The sequence below is a fragment of the Chiloscyllium plagiosum genome, chromosome 14 (genome assembly GCF_004010195.1).
Source record: "Chiloscyllium plagiosum isolate BGI_BamShark_2017 chromosome 14, ASM401019v2, whole genome shotgun sequence".
Classification (NCBI taxonomy): Eukaryota; Metazoa; Chordata; class Chondrichthyes; order Orectolobiformes; family Hemiscylliidae; genus Chiloscyllium; species Chiloscyllium plagiosum.
This window is the reverse complement of record NC_057723.1, coordinates 71,102,371-71,124,800: the sequence shown is the minus strand read 5'-3', so window position 1 is coordinate 71,124,800 and position 22,430 is coordinate 71,102,371. Positions and strand designations below refer to the sequence as shown.

At 43.0% G+C, this 22,430-nt stretch overlaps 1 protein-coding gene across 2 annotated transcripts in view; it reads right to left on the bottom strand.

The window, feature by feature from the left end:
* adam19b (ADAM metallopeptidase domain 19b) overlaps window positions 1–22,430 on the bottom strand; it is a 169,670-nt gene that overhangs the window by 91,867 nt on the left and 55,373 nt on the right. For both annotated transcript variants that reach the window (XM_043703985.1, XM_043703984.1), the window contains exons 4-5: window positions 8,386–8,464; window positions 1,859–1,935 (exon numbers count right to left, since the gene is read on the bottom strand). In XM_043703985.1, the coding sequence (XP_043559920.1) occupies window positions 1,859–1,935; window positions 8,386–8,464 (156 nt within the window). The remainder of the gene's footprint in view (window positions 1–1,858; window positions 1,936–8,385; window positions 8,465–22,430) is intronic.

Sequence of the window (22,430 nt, the reverse complement as noted above, 5' to 3'; positions counted from 1 at the left end):
TTCTTTGTTTTTCCAATATTCTCTTTGTTGAACAGGTCAGTACCCGGCCTCCTTGTGATGGCCCCTTTTAACATTCAAACATCTCTCAGCCTTGAGTATAATGCACCTCTGATTCTGAAATATCTTCAACAATGCAGGCAGCATGGTGGCTGAGTGGTTAGCACTGCTGCCTCACTGTGCCAGGGAAGCAGATTCAATTCCAGCCTTGAGTGATTGTCTGTGTAGAGTTTGCACGTTCTCCCCATGTCTGTGTGGGTTTCCTCCAGGTGCTCTTTCTTCCCTATCACAGTCCAAAGATATGCAGGTTAGGTGAACTGGCCATGGGAAATGCAGGGTTACAGGGATAAGGTAGGGCAGTGGATCTGGGTGAGATGCTCTTTGGAGCATCAGTGTGGACTAAATGGCTTACTTCCACACTCTATAAAATAATCAACCTGCAATTAAGCCAGGTCCCATAAACAAATATCAATTTGTTTGTTTATTTTCCCATTTTTAAATAAAAACAAGCTGCTCTCACAGTCCAAAGGTCACCTTCGACTCACAGTTCACAGTTCCAAACCAAAAATAGGAAAAACAAACAGTGAAGCTGCCAATGGATATTACTTTTCTCTGAATCCCTCATCGTCAATATCCTTGAGACTTGTCGCTGAACTGGGCCGACAAGATACATAATGCGGCTAAAAGAGCAGGTCAGAGGCTTAGAAGTCTGTGATAACTTACTCCCTCACTCCCCAACATCAAAACCTGCCCACCATCTACAATGAGTATGTGAGGTGCGTAATAGGATACTCTCCACATTCCTCAGTCAGTTCCACTCCAGCAACACGCAAGGAGCTTAACACTAACCAGGACAGAGCAGCTCATTTCATTGGCACCACATTGTTTCCTCCATCACTGATGTACAGTGGATACCATCCAGAGTATGGATTGCATTTGCATCTGAAGTCCTCACTTTCTCCTATGGATTGCATATGTTTGCCAAGGCTCCTTTGAAAACACCTTCCAAACCCATGAACTCTACCACCTGTTCCCCTCTCTCAGTGGCCCATTAATCTCAGACTTTCATCTCCCTTCTCAAGAGTCTATTCAAAACTGAACAGGATTCTCATGCTGCCTTGGCAAACAGTTATCCCTCCTGCGATAGCAACAAAAACAGATTTTTCTTTCTCCTTACCCTTTCATGGGATATGGGAATTGATGGGAAAGTCTCTAAGAGTCTTTAAACCAAGTGGATGTTGAGCCATTTCAGCGTCATTCCCATCGCTGAGGGTTTGGAATACATCTTGGCCAGTCTGGACAAGAATTTTCTTCTCAGAATGACACGAGTGAACTACATCGAGGTTTTTAATAACAATCAATAATAGACTATCATCATAGAACCTTAGAATTCCTACAGTTTGGAAACAGGCCTTGCGGCCCAACAAGTCCACACTGACCTGACTAGTTGGTTAATTATGGCTATTTCTGGGACCTTGATGAGTGCCAACTGGATACTGCATTTCCTGAAATTTCCTTCGCATTTCTTGTCTACAGGCCTTGTGAAAGGTGCTACAGAAATGCAAACATGTTTCCTTTCTCCCGTCGCTGTCATCAGACAGTTATCACCAGGTTTGTAGTAGTGCTCGAACAGCATTGGCAATCATCATTTCAGAGATTTGCCAAACAATGCCAAGCTTGCACAGTTGGCACATTTTAAAGGGAAAGAGAATGTTTTCCGTGTCTCCCTTACTTTGCCCACAGCCCCGATGTCCCCAAACTTTCTGACTGGGGGGAAAGTCTGACAATTTGCAATTGGAATAATTCATTTTTTTAAAGTAAAAATCAGTTTATTATCAAATGCATGCATTGGCAATCTTACCGGAGTCCTCTGCATGTGCTCAGTACGACGCTGGAGTATTTGAAGCCTTTCACATTGCCATGGTACAAACAGTGTGACTGAAATAAAAACAAACAGCTTAGGTAGGGGAATGGGTCTGGGTGGGTTACTCTTTGGAGGGTCAGTGTGGACTTGTTGGGCCAAATGGCCTGTTTCCACACTGTAGGGATTCTATGGAAAACATGCTGTAGGTTTCATGTGGAACAGCAAGTAAGGAGTCTTGCTGAACAGAGACCTCGGGGTGCACGTGCGTAGTTCTTTGAGAGTGGAATCACAAGTAGACAGGAGGTGAAGAAGGTTAGCTTGCCTTTATTAGTCAGTGCATTGAGTATAGGAGTTGGGAGGTCACGTTGTGGCTGTGCAGGACATTGGTTAGGCCATTTTTGGAATACTGCATTCAATTCCAAATTTCCTGCCATCGCAAAGATGTTGTTAAACTTGAAAAGGTGCAGAAAAAATTTACAAGGATGCTGCCAGGGTCGGAGGGTTTGTACTGTAAGGAGAGGCTGAAAAGGCTGGGTCTGTTTTCCCTGGATTGTCGGAGGCTAAGGGGTGACCTTTTAGAAGGTTATAAAATCATGAAGGGGAAGGTCAAGACTTTTTTTCCCCAATGGTAGGGAGTCCAGAACTAGAGGGTATAGGTTAAAGGTGAGAGGGGAAAGATTTAAAAGTGACCTAAGGGGTGTCACAAAGTTAGTCCCTTTGTTTTCTAAAAGCTGTTCCTTGGCTCAAGGAGACTCTGTCCTTGATTTTTTTCAGAGGCGCAATAGACTGGGCCAGGCTCCAATCAGTCTGGTTTGGTACAGAGGTGAAAAGGATTTTGAGAGGTCTTTTGCTTATATACACAGGTAAGACTTCAGGCCAAAGTGGTCATGTTTTAGAAATGACCCGTATAATGAAAAGGGAGTGGTCAGCACTTTAGCTGAGCTGAGCAGTTCAGTTCAGACTTGAACTGGTGAGGAGTTTAACAGTGAGCTGTGTGGAAACTCTCTCTCTCCTTCTGCCCTTCAACTTCAACCTGTAAGTATGTGTTCCATTTATACTGGTTTTTAAAGGAAGTTTGCTTATTGGGACTGTTGTGTATATTTGGAACAGCATAATTAAGTCTAGATTGGATAGACTGACTTCTGTAGGGTTTCTTTATTCTGTTCTTTGTGTTTCATTGTGTAATTTTGTGAATAATGTTTGTCTATTTTAAAATCTAGTAGTCAACCTCGCTAACTTAATCCAGGTAATTTTCACTGTACGCTTACTGAAACAAATTGCAAAGTTATGGTCTGGGCTGCTTGCTTAAGAATGTTTTGAGTGGTCTGGCCTAATCCATAACAGGGGCAACATTTTCACACAGAGTATCGTCCGTGTAGGGAATGAGCTGTTAGGGGAAGTAGTGGAGGCTGGTACAATTACAATGTTTAAAAGGCATCTGGATGGGAATATGAATAGGAAGGGTTTAAAGGGATATGGGCCAAATGCTGGCAAATGGGATTACATTAATTTAGGATATCTGGTCGGCATGGATGAGTTGGACTGAAAGGTCTGTTTCCATGCTGTACATCTCGATGACTCTATGTAGTCAGATACTGGAAAGATGTGATAAAAGTAGGGTAGTTGTGGTGGGTGACTTCAACTTTCCTCTCATTGACTGAAACTCCCTTAGAGCCAGGGGCTCGGATGGAGTGCAATTTGTTAGACGTGTGGGACGCTCTTAAAGACCAGTTGATTAAAAGGCAGAGCATGCATGTCCCTGGAAAACTGAAGGAATGGAATGGTAGGATTCGGGAACCATGGATGACTAGGGAGATTGTAAGCTGAGTAAAAAGGGAAAAGGAAGCATATGATAAGTCAAGGTGATGAAGCCCTTGAAGAGTATGGGAATTTAAACATGGAATTAGGAAGGCTAAAATGGGCTGTGAATTGTCTTTGGCAAACAGGGTCAAGGAGAATCCCAAGGCTTTTTTATGCACATACTAGAAGAAGAGGAAAAGAGTAGGCCACAGGAAGTGGAAGAGATCCTTAATGATTACTTTGTATTGGTATTCACCAAACAGAAGGATATAACTGATGTTGAAGTCAAGATAATGTGTGAATGCTTTACTGAAAGTCAATATATTCAAGGAAGAAGTTTTGGGTATTCTAAATTGCATTAACGTAGACATGTCCCCAAGATTACACAAGATGGGATCTATCCAAGGTTACTACGAGAGGCAGTGGAAGAAACAGCTGAGGCATTAGCAGATATCTTCAGATCCTCTTTAAACACAGATGAGGTTTTACAGAACTGGAGATTAGCCAATGTTGTTCCCTTGTTTAAGAAAGGAAGCAGATATAATGCAGGAAATTATAGCCCTGTGAATCTGACATCTGTGGTGGGGAAGCTCTCGGAGATTATACTGAGACCCAGGTTATTTGCACATTTGGAAGAAAATGGACTAGCTATCAACAGGCATCATGGTTTTGTACGAGGAAGGTCATGTCTCACCAACTGATTGAATTTTTTGAAGAAGTGACAAAGATAATTGAATAAGGAAGGGCTGTGGATGTAGTTTATGTGGGTTTTAGTAAGGCATTTAATAAAGTAACATATGGCAGCTTGGTACAAAAATCACTATAGGATTCAGGGTGGGCTGCCTAGCTGGATACAAAACTGGCTTGATGATAGAAGACAGAGGGTAGCAATGGAAGGGTGTTTTTCAAAATGGTGACCAGTAACCAGTGTTATTCCACAGGAATCAGTCTTAGGTCTGCTGTTGCTTGTAGTATACATAAATGATCTAGAGGAAAATGTGGGTGGTCTGATTAGTAAGTTTGAAGATGACACAAAGAGTGGTGGAATTGCTGATAATGCAAACAATTGTAAAAGGATTCAACAGGATATAGATAGATTGGGCAATAAAATGGCAGATGGAGTTTAATCCAGACAAATGCGAGGTGATGCATTTTGGAGGATCAGATTTATGTGTGAATTATACTGTAAATGGCAGAACCCTTAGGAATATTAACATACAGATGAACGTGGGCGTGCAGTTCCCTAAAGGTGGCAACACAGATGGCCAAGATGATTAAGAAGGCATATAGCATACTTGCCTTCATCGGCTGGGGCATGGAGTACAAGAGTTGGCAAACCATGTTGCAGCTATGTAAAACCCGTTAGGCCGCATTTGGAGACCGTTATTTTGGTTGCCACACTACCAGAAAGTCTTGGAAGCTTTGGGGAGAGTGCACAGAAGATTCACCAGGATGTTGCCTGGTCTTGAGGGTATTGGCTATGAGGAAAGGTTAAAAAGACGAGGATTGTTTCACTGTAAAGACGACGGCTGAGAGGTGACCTGATAGAGGTCTACAAAATTATGAGAGGCATAAATAGGGTGGATAGTCAGAAGCTTTCTCCCAGGGTTGAAATTCCAATTACAAGGGGGCATAAGTTCAAGGTTAGAGGGGGACAGTTTAGGAGAGATGTGCAAGGGAAGTTTTTCATGCAGAGGGTGGTAGGAGTCTGGAATGCACTGCCAGAAGAGATGGTGGAAGCAGGCAAGTTGGTGACACTTAAGAAGCATCTGGATGGTTGCATGAATAGGGAGGGAATAGAGAGATACGGATCAAATAAGGGCAGAAGGTTTATTTTTAAATTTAGTTAGAGCAAGATGATTGGTACAGGCTTGGAGGGCCCAAGGGCCTGTTCCTGTGCTATACGTCTCATTTGTTCTTTTGACTCTATGAGGTTAGCCAATGTTACAGCAGAGATGGTTCATGTGAAATACAAATGGGAATGTTTTGCCTTTAGGTATTCTGGCACAGTGAAATATTGATCATGCATACACCAAATGGGCATGACTTTCTTTGCGCTCAACCTGAACAGAAGCTTGTGTGAGGTGCCAACTTCCATTCAGTCCTGTTCAGAGGAGCTCTGCACTCTCAGTGTCAATTCAGGAACGCTGAGCTTGCTGATTATTAGTGGTGCCTGGCCATTCATATGACAGGAGTAATCTGCTGGGTCACTGGTTACTGAGGTCTATATTCCATGAAAGAAAATCTTACAACAAGACAGGTCTGTGTATAAGCTGCATTTTAACAAAACCGTACTCCCTAATGTAAGACATTGCCAGATGTCAGTGAATTGTCTTTTAGGCAATATACTGGAAATTCTTTAAATACAAGTCATTTAATGTCCCCGCTCCATCTTCAACTCTGACATCCTGTGCATACGATGTAGTGAATTGAGTCATCATTCAGATTCAGCCTTGGGTCTGTCATTAACACCTTTATCTCTGAGTCATCACATCATCGGTTCAAACCCCATTCAGGAAACCGGGACCCATAATCTAAACTAATGCTTCAGTGTGGCAGGAAGGGAGTGCTGCACTGTTAGAGGAGCCGATCTTCAGATTAGATTAAACCAAGATGCTCTCAGCTGGACACAAGCAAAGCCATGGCACCATTCTGCCACGAGCCAGGGAAGTCTTCTGGATCTTATAGCCATTCCTCAACCAGGTTATGTGGCCATCATCGTAGGCAGAGTATAAGGGGGTGCAGGAGTGGTGGGTCAGTGAACTTAATAATAACAAGGGCACAAAGGAGGGAGTATCAGTGGGGAGAAGTGGGAGGACAAGGGCACACACCATGAGGGGGTATTGTACCTGAACTGGAAAAGGAGCCATTTATAGAGGCTTTCCCTATCCCTAACACTTGGGGATCAAGCGGGGTACTCTACTGGATTTGGTCCATCTCCACAAACCCCCTCCTGGCCTCAAAATTGAGGCTGGAGTGGAAAGTCCATTTGAGTGCCTTAGTTTGGGATAAGATCGGACAGGGCACAGTAAAGGAGGGCACGCTGGACCTCTACGGCACCCTGTAAGTTTGTGGACAGGTGAGGGGCTGAGGAACTACGGCAGGAAGGCCACACCAGTCATTTTATTCTCCATCCATCTGGAACTCCACTGGTGGGGTTCCATAAAATTATGCTAACATCAGTGACCACACTTCAGAAGTGTTTCACTGACTGTGAAATGCTTTGGGGAACTTTTAGTCAGTGAGAAATGTTATAATGCCCCGATTTTCCCAGTTGGAATTATCAGCAAGATTATCAGCATTCACTATTACAACATTAATTGTATGTTGACAGCAATTATTCAACACATGCACTGTTGAACAAGGAAATCATGGTGTCATTTCAAATGTTAGGCTTGTCCATTCAAGTTTAAGTGAATTTTTAAGTGCAATGGGAATCCCACTGATACTGAAAATGTCATTTTATAAATATGGAAATTCATTGCATCAGATTTTAAATATGATTGGAGATTTTTAAAACAATTAAAATTAATACATTTCAACGGTTCTTTTGCCTCTTTTTCTCTCCCTGAATCTCATTTCTGCTTCCCATCCTTTAAGTTGCTTTTTGTACACTACTTTGAATTATATATTTTAATTTCCTGGTTTAAATTCTTTGTGTCTCAAATGATACCTTTTTTTTAAATCAACAGCAGGATGAGGGCGTCGCAGTCTAGGCCAGCATTTATTGCCCATCCCTAATTGACCAGAGGGGCAGTTGAGAGTCGAAAACATTGCTGTGGGGTCTGGAGTCAATGAACCAAGTGGGTCTTCACAACAATCGATAATGGATTCGTGGTCATCATCAGACACTTAATTCCAGATTTTTAAAAAATTGAATTCAAATTCCACCACCTGCCATGGCAGGATTCAAACCCGGATCCCCAGGACATTATCTGGATTTCTGAATTAACAGGTCAGCCATACTACCACGAGGCCATTGCCTCCCCATTCAGATTAGATTAGATTAGATTACTTACTTACAGTGTGGAAACAGGCCCTTCGGCCCAACAAGACCACACCGACCCGCCGAAGCGTAATACCCCTACATTTACCCCTTTACCTAACACTACGGGCAATTTAGCATGGCCAATTCACCTGACTTGCACATCTTTGGACTGTGGGAGGAAACCGGAGCCCCCGGAGGAAACCCACGCAGACACGGGGAGAACGTGCAAACTCCACACAGTCAGTCGCCTGAGGCGGGAATTGAACCCGGGTCTCTGGCGCTGCGAGGCAGCAGTGCTAACCACTGTGCCACCGTGCCGCCCACAATTCCCTATAGACACTGTCATGCTGAAATGTATCTCCAGGGGTCACAGATCAAAACTCCACAGAACGCCCGTGGGACTTGTTGATGTCATGGACAGCTCAGCTTATTCCCCCATCACTGATCTTAAAATCCAGGCCAATATTATAAAGTTCTTTCCCTTTATTTAACGAGATGGATGTCGAAAATGAATCCTCTCTTGTCAAGTTTTCTGATTGATAATAAGATGCGAGACAGGTGATCTTTCAGTATTTTAGAAATTTGAGTGGAACCATACAAAGTATTCACATGGCACTGCTCAGTCATGGCTTGCCTCAAGAGGAGGCACTATTGCAGAGTCTTCCTCTGTCAGCTAACCACCGTCTGTGCTGTATCCTGCTGCCCCCAGCCACACATTGACACCTCACACACTCACCTTGTGGTCAGGGTAGCTTGTTCTTTGCTCTCCAGTTGGGCTGTAGTGAGTCTCAGCATAACCCAGTGCCATCAGTTGCCTGAAAAGATGAATGCAGTTCTGTTTAAGATCTCAACGAACTTGCTGAGATTTTAGAAAATAAGTACTCACTTTCAAATGTTTCAACTGCTTCCCTGTAAAACCTGAGTCCTGGACAAAAGGTCCTGATAAAGGGTTAAGCCTGAATCATCAACTCTCCTGCTCCTTGGATGCTGCCTGACCTGCTGTGCTTTTTCCAGCATCATACTTTATCGACTCTAATTTCTCCAGCATCTGCAGACCTCACTATCTCCTAGTTCTTGTTAAGCCTGCAAAGGTATGGGGTGGCATGGTGGCTCAGTCGTTAGCACAGCTGCCTCACAGTGCCAGGGACCTGGGCTCAATTCCAGCCTCAGGCAACTCTCTGTGTGGCGTTTGCACATTCTCCCCATGTCTGCAAGGGTTTCCTCTGGGTGCTCCGGTTTCCTCACATATTCCAAAGATGTTCAGGTCAGGGTGGATTGGCAAAATTGCCCACAATATCGCGAATATGTGCAGACTAGATAGAGTAGCCACAGAAATTACAGGGATGGGGTGGGTCTGTGGGAAAGTTCGTTGGAGAGTTGATGTGGACTCAAGGGGCTGAATGGCCTGCCTCCACACTGCAAGGATTCTATGAGTATATGTTCGAAATGAAGAATGTGTAGCTTTAGATACAAACTCGGTTGTAGAAGCACAACATCCTCCTAAAAAGCTCTATGTCAATGTTTATCCTCTACACAAGCTCCCTGCCACTCAAATTAGACAATAGACAATAGATGCAGGAGTAGGCCATTCAGCCCTTCGAGCCTGCACCGCCATTCAACATGATCATGGTTGATCATTCCTAATCAGTATCCTGTTCCTGCCTTATCTCCATAACCCTTGATTCCACTATCTTTGAGAGCTCTATCCAACTCTTTCTTAAATGAATCCAGCCAGTCGCTTCAGTCTTTCAGTGTAAGGTAATCCTGCCATTCCAGGAATTGACCTTGTGAACCTACGCTGCACTCCCTCAATAGCCAGAATGTCTTTTCTCAAATTTGGAGACCAGAACTGCACGCAGTACTCCAGGTGTGGTCTCACCATGGCCCTGTACAGCTGCAGAAGCACCTCTTTGCTTCTATACTCAATTCCTCTTGTTATGAAGGCCAGCATGCTATTAGCCTTCTTCACTATCTGCTGTACCTGCATGCTTGCCTTCATTGACTGGTGTACAAGAACACCCAGATATCCCTGTACTGCCCCTTTACCTAAATTGATTCCATATCCATATGGCTAGTTTGTCTGATAGCCTGATGCAAACAGCAAACATCCCCTTAACTATAACAATGCTCTTTCAACCATCCCTAAAGGGTGAAGTCTGATGGGATCACCAAACGAGACACTCTGAATGGATAACACTAGCAAGTCGCTGATGGGGACAGGCAAAGGGACTTGATTTAAAAGAGGGCTTAACTCAGAAGATACAAGTGGGTGGCACGGTGGGACAGTGGTTAGCACTGCGCCAGAGACCCGGGTTCAATTCCTGCCTCAGATGACTGACTGTGTGGAGTTTGCACATTCTCCCCGTGTCTGCGAGTGTTTCCTCCGGGTGCTCCGGTTTCCTCCCACAGTCCAAAGATGTGCAGGTCAGATGAATTGGCCATGCTAAATTGCCCGTAGTATTAGGTAAGGGGTAAATGTAGGGGTATGGGTGGGTTGCGCTTCGGCGGGGCGGTGTGGACTTGTTGGGCCGAAGGGCCTGTTTCCACACTGTAAGTAATCTAATCTAAAGAAAGAAAATGCAATTGAGTGGCAGAGAGTTGAAGGGAGGGTGTTTCAGAGCTTGGGCCCCAGGATCTGAAGATACAGCCACTGATGGTGGAGCGATTATAATGAGAAAGGACAGAATATGAGGAGCACAGCTTTCTCAGTGTGGGGTGGGACTGGAGGAGGTCACAGTGACAGAATAATAAAGGGATTTGCAAACAAAGGTGAGAATGGTATACTCAAGATGTTGCTAGATAATTAGCACCAACAGGGGTAACAGGGAATTGGGCCCATCAAACACATCAATGACTCACCCTCCAGTTGTACTCTGTGTACGAGATACAAGGACATTGAGGATCCAGATTAACTTTGTAAGGACATTACAAAAACATGAAAGGATATAACTATCTGAAAACATTAAGCAGGTGGGGAGTGTTCTCCTGAGTAAGAGAAGGCTGAAAGGAGACCTGATCGAAATAGTCAAGAAATTGTGGAGAAACTGTTTCTAATTCTTCCCTTTATTCATTCATGGGATTAGCAAGACTTTATTGTTCATTTCCCTGGAGGAAGTGATCATGAGCTGCCTCTTGAACTTCTGTGATCCTTGAGGTGTAGGGACATCCATGGTGTTGCTGGGGAGGGAGTTCAGGGTTTTAAAGGACAATAAAGATGATATTATATTTTTGTTGGATGTAGGCATCAATGACGAGGCCCAACACTTACTACCCATCCCTAATTTACAGAGGGCAGTTAAGAGTCAACCACATTGCTGTAGGTCTGGAATCATGTGTGGGTCAGACCAGGGAAAAACTGCAGATTTCCTTCTCTAAAGGACACAGCATTCCAGCGAACTCGATATGCTTTCACAGCAATCGGCAATGTTTACGTGGTTGCATTGTACTAGATTTTACACCAGACTTTATTGAATTCAGACTTTACCTCTGTCACGTAGGGATTCTTACCCATTACCTCCGAACATTAGCTTAGGCTTCTGTATTACTAGCCCATTGATATACCACTATGCCATCACTTCCTCATGTTTCCAAGTCAGAATGGTGTGTGCCTCAGAGGAGAACGTGATCCTCTGATGGTCATGGTATTCCTATGCATCTGCTACCCTGGTCCTTCAAGTCGGTAGAGGTCGCGGGTTTGGAAGATGCTGTGGGTGAGTTACTGCAGGGTATCTTGTAGATGGTAACTCACTGCTTCCACTTTCTGTGTGTTGCCATGAAGGGAGTGAATTTTGAAGATGGTGGATTTGAAGCCAGTGGGTTTCTTTGTCCTCCATGGTATCAAGTTTTTTTTCAATGTTGTTAGAGTTGCACAGGCAAGTGGGGAGTATTCCATCAGACTTCTGCCTTGGATATGGTGGACAGGAGTTGGGGAGTCAGGAAGTGAGCTCATCGCTGCATAATTTCTAACCTCTGACCTGCTCTTGTAGTATTAGAGAAGCTCACAGGACACAAAAAGAAAATCTTTATTTTATCTGGTCAAGTAGGAAACAACTGATTTTTGTTAGAAGTCATTGTCTTCTTGTCAATAACAAACATTGTCCACAGTCGCACATGAAAAATAAAAATCAATTTGTGTTGTGCCAATACAGATAGAGACAATAAGTCATTCATAAAAATTCAAATCGACTGCTAATGCAACGACCAAATTTCAGCGCTGTACACATTTACAGCTGTTTGTTATATGTTGTGGTACCAAACACTGGTGGCTTGAGGCAGGAACAGAAATCACAGCACCCCAGTTCTGCTTCTCGCCTCACCCCAATCTGAGCATACACCCCCAAAGCCTTGGGCACTATTGGGACCTAATGTACCCCTCACCCCCTCCCACACCAGCCCTGAGGCTCTGGTTTATGGTTGCTGCCAGTAATCCTCCTTTCTGCGCTGTTTCTAAGGACCCACTCAGTTAACAGTGGTGGAGGATAAACTACTTGTGAGTCTTAATAAAAAAAAGGCCCATATTTAACAACCAAGACAGCATGGTAGCTACAGATACAAGTTATAAAAAACAAACACAACAGAGTAGCAGAGAAGCTCATCTGTGGAGAGAGATTCGAATTCAAATTCGAAAACTGCAGTTCTGAGGAAGGACCATAATGGCTCGAAGCATTAACTCTCTCTCTCTCCACACATGTTGCCAAATCTGTGTTTGTTTCAGATTTCCAGCATCCACAATATTTTGCTTCTGAGCAAGTTATATTTGCTAGCTGGGCGCAATTGTGAAGACCAACCGGAGCTAGAGAGGACCCCATCAGGATCGAGAGCTAGACTGGCCTCATCTCCACCCAAATATCGTGTGATGTCATCAGATTGGGTGGAACGTCATGCATCTTCAGCATGAGCTCTTTCAGAACCATTACCTTATGCAAAGGTGTTAGGTTTGTTTTCTTGAGATTCTTACACACTTGATGCAATTGCAATACGCCAACTTCTGTGAACAGCCAAAATTTACTAAGCAAGTACAAGCTGTGGAGGAACCATTAACATTCTTTGCAGGGCTTGTGAAGCCATGTCAAGGGATCTCTCTGAACATAAGAAACAGTCCTTCCTTTACACAGTACAAGATTTTCACATTACCATCAGCAATGCACACAAGACAACCCCAGCCATTTTCCCCATAGTCACATGCCATTCAAAACAAAATACAGTGATCACATCATCTGCAGAAACAATGTAATGCAAATCATCCCTTAATGACCAGATCCGTTAAGAATCTTTTTTTTTAACTGCAGGGAGTAGTCAGGATTTTAATTGCAATGTTCTTATTGACTTCTGAACTGGGGATGATGATCTAATTTTTTTTACTCTGAATAACTAGGAAATGGCCATGCAAATGGCTCTAAATAGCAAGGGATGGGAATGTAAATTCCTTACAATCTACCTGTAAGACAGCGACATACCATCCTAGGACAGAGGCATACCATCTAACCTCAGGACATCCAATTTCCTGCAGGTCAGCACAGCAAATTAATCCTTTAATATCTCAACAGGACTGACCAAACTGTGGAACCCATGTTGAAGGGAAGCTGCAAGATGATGGGAATTTTGTTTACTGGATTTAAAGTCCCAAGACTATGGGCAAGGTTGCAGCAACACTCCTTCTCCCCAGAACTCCCCTACACATAAAGATTGGTGAGTGCCTGGAGGAAGTGGTGGAAGCAAACACAATAGCAGCATTCAAGATGCACCTGGGTGAGTACATGAATAAGAAGGGAATAGAGGGATACGGATCCTGTAAGTGAAGACAGTTTTAGTAAGAAAGGGAAAATTGAGTTGACACAGGCTTGGAAGGCTGAAGGGCCTGTTCCTGTGCTGTATTGTTCTTATTGAAAAATGTGGTGCTGGAAAAACACAGCAGGCCAGGCAGCATCCGTTCTTCATCCTCAGAAGAATTCATACACTGAACAAACTATTTTCTTTCTTCCTGTATTGTTCTTTGTTCTTTACCCCTTTGAACACACCCAGGGCACTAGCACACGAGTTAGATACAGAGTAAAGCTTCCCTTACGCTGTCTTGTCAAGGGTTAATGTGAAATATGTCATCAGCTTACCATCAATGATCTAACGGATCATATAACAAATTCCACAGGGAGATGAGCCAGTTTTAAGCTTTGGGCTCAGACTTATCCTGTAAACAGTTGAAAGATCATCTCATTACCAAAGATGTTGTGTCCAGCATTGATCCAGGCCAAGGACACAATCTCCCTTAAGACCCAGCAAATGAGGAGTGCTACATTTACTAGCTCTAATAGAACTTAGTCAGCAATCTGAAAAAAATACCCGTTCAGCTCAACACAGAGGCAAATGAGGTTTGAAACCATTTCCACTACAATGACATTACACATCTCATCAGCACCCTCGCAGGTTGTTACAGGCAGTTAGCTGTCGGGTTTGACAGGATAAGTTACTTTTAAAATAATAAATAAGTCAACATTCTGGCAAACTGTTTAACAGGGACTAACCCAGAAATCTTTGACCATGTTTGCACAGCTCAAGCACTTATAAGTGTTGAAAGAGCCACAAAGCTAGACCTGAAAAGGTTAAATCACCCAAACTAGAGTGGAGTATTTGGTCAAGATTTTTCCTTCTGATTTTGTTAGAATAACTCCCCTGGATACATCTGACAAATAATTGATCCTTTCCAGAACCAAAATCTTTATTAAAGACAAGTTATATAAAAAAGGTCCTTAAACAGTCAACAGGCCATCTTTGTCACACTACATGGAAAACAGTGAATGCAGTCTTCAGGCATCTACAATTCAGAGTCACAACGAACTTTGAGTTATTAACAGTTTGGAATATTAAAGGCTCATAATGTCTGCCACAAAACAATTTTTTTCTCCATCTCCAACCAGACAACTTTGAGGTCATGGTTGAAATGAGATCATTGTTGGTCAAATGGTGAATTTAGATTTTGCATAGTCAAGCAATGATCCTACATTTCCAGCAAACTAGGAGTGCTACATTTAGCAGTTCTCATAGGACTTAATCAGCAATCTGAAAAATAAAAGATAGACCCATTCAGATTAAAACACAAAAGATAAATCTGGCTTGAAGACATTTTCAATTGCGCAGGCCTCGCAATAAATCTTGCAAATTAAAAAAGTCACCGCTTTTATTTCAACTCCGAAAGGCTCTCAGCCAACTATGTTGCAATTGGCCTCAGGACCCCTAGAATAAAGGAGGGAGTATATTGGCCAGTGCTCACACAGTTAATGTAAAGCTTGCATGCGAACATCAATTAAGGGCAGCATGACCTCCCGGTTCCCCTCCAAGCAGCAATGCTATCTAGCATAGATTACTATTGCTTCACTTCAGAATCCCGGTGGAACAGCACTCTATGGGTGTTGACATGGCATGGACTGCAGGAACTCAAAAAGGTCAGTTTTTTGCCTTTCCAAGGGGAACTAGGAATGGGCAGTAAATAAAGTCTGTGCCAGTGAAGCCCAAATATTGAGGTTTTGTGTTTTAAAACCAAGTTTAATTTTGGGCCTCACCAAATGTTTGTAGAACAATTCAAGTGCGCACTTTTAAGAGAGAATTCGAGAGTTGGTATGCATTTAAGGTGAGAGGGGGAAAGTTCAAAGGACATGTGAGGGCCAGATTTTTTAACACAGAGAGTGGCAGGAGTCTGGAACGTGCTCCCAGGGTGGTGGTGGAGGCAGATATGATAGAGGCTTTTAACAGACGTTTGGATAAACACATGAACATGCAAGGAATGGAGGGATATGGACTAAGGGTGGGCAGAAGGGATCAACTTAATTTGTTATCCTGTCAGCACAACATCATGGGCTGAAAGGCCTGTTCCTGTGCTGTAGAGTTCTATGTCCAAAGTTCTATTTAAGTAGATGAAAAACATACAAAACTTAGAAACTTGATGTCACTGTAGCACTTTATGAATAATGAATTTTTTTTTCATAATCAAAGGTTAATGAGTTCCAATCATTGACTTAAAGCTTGACATTCACATGTATACAAGTGCTCTCTGACTGACCTTAGGTTATAAACAGCTGGTGGAAGGGGCCAGCATAGAAATACATTGTTTGGACTTGCAATCATTGATCCAGGTTAACATTCTGGGGACTGGGGCTTGTCCTACCGTGATAGCTTGGGGAATCTGAATTCATTTAATAAATCTGGAATGCAAAACTAGTCCCAGCAATAGTAACTATTGACATCAAGAACCTGTCTGATTCAGTAATGTCCTTTAAGAAAGGAAAACTGTTATCCTTAGCTGGTCTACTCTAGGTGTCACCACAGATGCACAGTGATGGGGTTTATTCTTCATTGACCTCTGAAGTGCCCTAGCAAGCCACTCAAGGGAAATTAAGGATGGACCTTGCCAGGAATGCCCACACCCTATGAACAACTACAGAAAAAAATGCTACTTTGTCTACTTCGGCTTTCTCACAGATGTGGTGGCACGGTGGCTGTGGTTAGCACTGCTGTCTGATATTATCGGGGACCCAGGTTCGATTCCAGCCCTATGTGGAGTTTGCGTGTTCTCACTGTGTCTGAGTGGGTTTCCTCCGGATGCTCCAGTTTCCTCCCCCAGTGCAAAGATGTGCAGATTAGGTGGATTAGTAATGATAAATTATCCGCAGTGTCTAGGGATGTACAGGCTAGGTTGGTTAGCTATGGTAAATGCAGGTTTATAGGGATAGGGTAAGGGGCTGGTTTGGGGTGGGATGCTCTTCAGAGGGTCGGTACAGAGTCAAGTCTTTCTGCACTGCAGGGATTCTATGTGTGTTTCAGCAATGACCTTAAATGAACCAAGCTGCAGAAGAAGTTAAGCATCATACCATTCTACATTCTGCTCATAAATAAAGGAAATTAATGAACTTATGCACAAGTCACTCTGTATGCATATCTGTCTTGCTCCAATTGTCACATTGCAACCATAACACACTGAAGCCTTACAATCAACCTTAGGAATTTTGCAGTAAGTTATAGTTACCAGTCAAGTCATTTGTTCATTCAAGCAGTGATCTTAAAGGCACAGATCATATTACTAACTAAATAACACAATCCTTTTTCAGATCTCCGACACTGTTTCACGAGGATAGATCTATTAATAACTACATTTTTTTGTTAATGGAATTTTAGCATTTAATGAAACGATTCAACCTTCATCTGTGTTGGCTCAAAATACATGCAGTTGCTCAGCACTTTTTCAATTAAGCAGCGGCTGCTGGGGGTGAAGGTTGGTAAAAAAAGAATGAGTGCATGATTGGAGTGTTGCCAATCGACAGGGCGAGATTTTTTGAGGTCTGTACAGTACAGCTTGAAGTAATCAAGTCAGTTTGTATGGATGAATGACTTCATTCTCCGCTACATAACCAAGCTCTTAACTTCATCAATATCCCCCTTCAAGAAATCAGCATTATATCACATAACTGACATTAAAAATCGTTAACAGAGGCCACTAAAGGATTTGCTCCATTACTGGAGGCATTCAACACATTTTTAAGTGATGGTGACAACTGGACAATACTGTAAATGTTACAGTATAGTCCTTCTTACTGTGGTCAGCTTTAATTGTGAGTTATGAAATCTTATGGAGCACTGGGTGACATACTTACCTCTAAATTCTGTGAACCAATCTAGTGGTTCCTGGGCCAATGATGATGCATTGATAACATTAAGTGTCAACCTGTTAATCCCTCCAACACATACCAATTGCAGGTGGTAAGACAGGGAGAGATTCCTGGTCAGCTATGTAGTGGAAAGAGATTGGAGACTCCACCATCGCTATCCATAGCTCCAAGTTATGACAGATATGTAAAAGTAAATGGTGCCGTAGCACCATGGGGTCCTCGGTGGGGAGTGGGGTGTGGGTGTGGAGGGGGGGAATATGGCTAGACAACCAGTGCCGAACAGATTTATTCCAACAGCATGGGGTTCAACGCTTCATCTCGTTGGGGTGGATTTGGGATTTGCCTCTTTGCTCTACCTATGATGAGATTGTGGTGCCTTGAGTCAGACCTCTTGAGGGCAATTCAGAGTGGGAAATGAATATTCGTCCTACCAGCTATACTCCCACAACCCATGAGCAAAAACAATTATCACTGTGGCCGACTCAATATTCAAAACCTACACTCCTCCGATTGTTGGAGCTCTGTCAACTGCTCTGCAGCAGGAAGCTGCCTATTATCAGGCACTTCCTGTCAACTAGAAAGATGCGTTTGACTGAACCAACCACAAAGCCAATTCCCTGAATTTTCTTCATGCCGTTAGAAGCCGTTATGAACCACAACACGGCAGGAAGTGGGCAACATCATCCTACCCACAATGAGGTTCGTTGCATCCTTAGCTCATCTGTCAGTAATGGGGGCCAGACGACAGCCTGAGAAAATCCTGTGCTTCCCCCACCCCTAAGCTCCTAGCCAATTCCAACTGAGACTGCAACCCTGAGAATAGCACCCCAATTATCGGCTGCACTCAACCCGCTTCTCATAAATTTAGCAGAGACAGCTTTGAAACCCTTTCCACATATCAAAATATAAAACATCTCCAACAAACAAGGGCAAAGGGCAGATTAGAAATAATGATTCTGAAGATTAAAAATGCAAATAATCCAGGAATAACAGGAGGGTCTGTTCATAATTTCAGGTGACCTTGAGTTGGGGGTGGGCAAAGAATTGATGGCTATTCAGACGTTGTGTAACTATTCCAGGTTCATTGGTTAGAAAGATTCCAACAACTGACTCACAAAGCCATAGTCTTTGGAGTTGATTGTATTAACAGCTGTCTGCAAGGTGAACACAAGAGATTAAGAAATAGGAGGAGGAGTAGGCCATTCTGCCCCTCTGTTTTGCCATTCAACACAATCATGGCTGATCTGTCCCAGGCCTTAACTCCTCCTTCATGCCAGCTCAGCATAGCCATCCATTTCCTGATATTTCATTAATCTACCTACATCCTCCTTAAAATCTTTCAGTGATCTAGCCTCCACAACTTTCTGAGGTGGTGAATTCCAGACATTCGCTCCCTCAAAAAGAAGAAATTCCTTTGCACCTCAGTTTTAAATGAGTGCCCCCTTATTCTTCAACCATGACCCTAGTTCCAGATTCTGCCAAGAGTGGAAATATCTTCTCAACACTTACTCTGTCAAGCCCCCTCAGAATCTTGCACATTTCGATAAAATCAGCCTTTCATTCTTCTAAACTCTAACAATAAAGGCTTGATCTGTTTCATTGTCCTGAATAAGAAAACCCCTTAGTCCTCAAGAATCTCTTCTGAATGACCTCCAATGTCAATACATCCTTTCTTAAAGTGGGACTCAAACTGATAAAATACTCCAACACACTGTACAGTTGAAACAAGACTTCTTTGCTTTTAAGAAGAACGACGGGGGAACCTTATAGAAACATATAATATTATGAAGGGAATAGATAACATTGAAGTAGAGAGGATGTTTCCACTGCTGGGTCCAACTAGGATAACAAGGCTTAGCCTCAAAATTAGGGGGAGCAGATTTAGGACTGGATTGAGAAGGAAGATCTTCACCCAAAGGGTTGTGAAACTATGGAATTCCCTGCCCACTGAAGTTGAGGCTTCCTCAGTAAATGTTTTTAGAGCTAGGATAGATAGTGTTTTGAACAGTAAAGGAATTAAGGATTCTGGTAAGAGGGCGGGTAAGTGGAGCTAAGGCAATGAAAAAAATCAGCCATGACTTTAGTAAGGCATTTGCTCAGGTTCCCCATGGTAGACTGATGGAGAAAGTGAAAGTGCATGGGATCCAGGGAGTACTAGCTAGATGAATAGAGAGCTGGCTGGGCAGCAGGAGACAGAGAGTAGTAGTGGAAGGGGGTTTCTCAAAATGGAGAACTGTGGCCAGTGGTGTTCTGCAGGGATCCATGTTGGGACCATTGTTGTTTGTAATATACATAAATGATCTGGAGGAATGTATAGATAGTCTGATTAGCAAGTTTGCAGACGACACTAAGATTGGTGGAGTAGCCGATAGTGAAGGGGATTGTCAGAGAATGCGGCAGAATATAGATAGATTGGAGAGTTGGGCAGAGAAATGGCAGATGGAGTTCAATCCGGGCAAATGTGAGGTGATGCATTTTGGAAGATCCAATTCAAGAGCGAACTATAAAGTAAATGGAAAAGCTCTGGGGAAAATTGATGTACAGAGAGATCTGGGTGTTTGGGTCCATTGTACCCTGAAGGTGGCAACACAGGTCGATAGAATGGTCAAGAAGGCATACAGTATGCTTTCCTTCATCAGACCAGTATTGAGTAAAAAATTTGGCAGATAATGTTACAGTTGTATAGAACTTTGGTTTGGCCACATTTGGAATACTGTGTACAATTTTGGTCGCCACATTACCAAAAGGACATGGATTCTTTGGAGAAGGTGCAGAGGAAGTTCACCAAGATGTTGCCTTGTATAGAGGGTGCTAGCTATGAAGAGAGGTTGAGTATATTAGGATTATTTTCATTAGAAAGATGGAGGTTGAGGGAGGACCTGATTGAGGTCTACAAAATCATGAGAGGTATAGACAGGGTGGATAGCAAGAAGCTTTTTCCCAGAGTGGGGGACTCAATTACTAGGGGCCACGGGTTCAAGATAAGAGGGGAAAGGTTTAAGGGAGATATACGCGGAATGTTCTTCATGCAGAGAGTGGTAGGTGCCTGGAACACGTTGCCAGTGGAGGTGGGAGAGGCGGGCACAATAACGTCATTTAAGACATATCTAGACAGATACATAAATGGGCAGGAAGCAGAGAGATACAGATTCTTAGAAAATAGGCAACAGATAGAGGATAGAAGATCTGGATCAGTGCAAGCTTGGAGGGCCGAAGGGCCTGTTCCTACGCTGTAAGTTTCTTTGTTTTTGATCTTATTGAATGAATGAGCAGGCTCAAAGAGCCAGATGGCCTACTCCTGCTCCTATTTCTTATGTTCTTAAACTCAAACCTCCATGCAATTAAGATCAAAATTCAATTTGCCTTCCTCATTATTTGCTGTGCCAGATTGCTAGCTTTCTGTGTTTCATGCACAGGAACACCCAGATCCCTCTGTGTTGCACTTTGTTAGACTCTCCCTCCATTTAAATAACAGTCTTCCTTTTGTTTTTTTCCTACCAATGTGCATGAACTCACACTTTCCTACGTTAAATACCATCTGCCAAGATTTTGCACACTCACTCAAACCATTTATGTTCTCTTGCAGATTGCTTATGTCCTCATCACAACATGCCTTCCTATCTGTGAGTGTACTACAAGCAAATCTGGACACATTACACTCTGCTCTCCTCCAGGTTACCAATATAGATAGTAACTAATTGAAGCACAGGATGGATCCTGGTGATACTCTACTAGTTACAGCTTTTGACCTTGAAAAAGACCCATTAATCTCAACTCTCTGTTTTCTGTGTGTTAACCAATCTCCAATCAATGCTAATATATTGCCCTGAATGCCACATGCTTCCTTTTATTTGGCAATTTTTTGAATACCTTCTGAAAATCCAAATACAGGACATCCACAGGCTCCCCCGTATCAACTGTACTTGGTATATCATCGTAGAGCTCTAGTAAATTTGTCAAACATGATTTGCCTTTCAAAAAACCATGCTGACTGTCTAAATTTTTCTAAATGTTCTAAACCTTTCATATCTCTTTCATATATCTCTTCTTCCACCTCCCCTGGCAATGCATTCCAGGCACCTACTACCCTCTGCGTAAAAGAACTTTCATTGCTCATCTTCTTTAAACTTGCCCTATCTCACTTTAAACCCATGCCACTTAGAATTTGACATTCCCATCCTGGGATAAAGACTCCAACTCTCCACCCTATCTGTGCCCCTCAACATTTTATATACATCTATCAGGTCGTCCCTCAGTGTCTGACACTCTAGTGAAAACAATCTCAAGTTTGTCCAAAGTCTTCTTATAGCTAATACACTCCAATCCAGGCAACTTCCTGATAAACCTCTTCTACACCCGCTCCAAAGCCTCCACATCGTTCTAATAGTGTGACAACCAGAACGGCACTCACTATTCCAAATGAGTCCCAACCAAAGCCATACACAGTCGCAAAACAACCTGCCAACCCTTTTACCCAATGCTCTGACTGATGAAGGCAAGCATGCTGTATGCCTTCTTTACCACCTTATCCACTTATGTTACCATTTTCAGGGAACTATGGATTCGGACTCCAAGATCTCTCTGTATAATAATGCTCCTAAGGGTATCTAGCCATTCACTGTATACTTTTCTCTTACATTTGTCCTCTCAAAATGTACAATCTCACACTTGCTCAGAAGAAGCTCCATCTGCCATTACTCTGCCTAACTTTCTAGCTGATCTATATCCTACTGCACCTTTCGATATTCTCCGTCACTATCCACAACTCTACCAACTTCCATGTAATTTGCAAAGTAATCCGATTACCTACATTTTCATCCAATTTATTTATACGTATTACAAATGACAGGGGTCCTAGCACTGATACTTGAGGAGCACCAATAGTCACATATCTCTCGTCAGAAAAACTCCCCTCCACAACTACCCTCTGTCTTCAAAAGCCAGGAAACTACTGTGTCCATCTTACCAAGGATCCCATACGATTTAATCTTCTGGACCGGCCTACCTTGAAAGGCCTTGTCAAATGTTTTAGTCCATGGATGTAGGTTTCTTCGCTGAGCTGGAAGGTTCAATTTCAGATGTTTCGTCACCATACTGGGTAATATCATCAGTGAGCCTCCCGATGAAG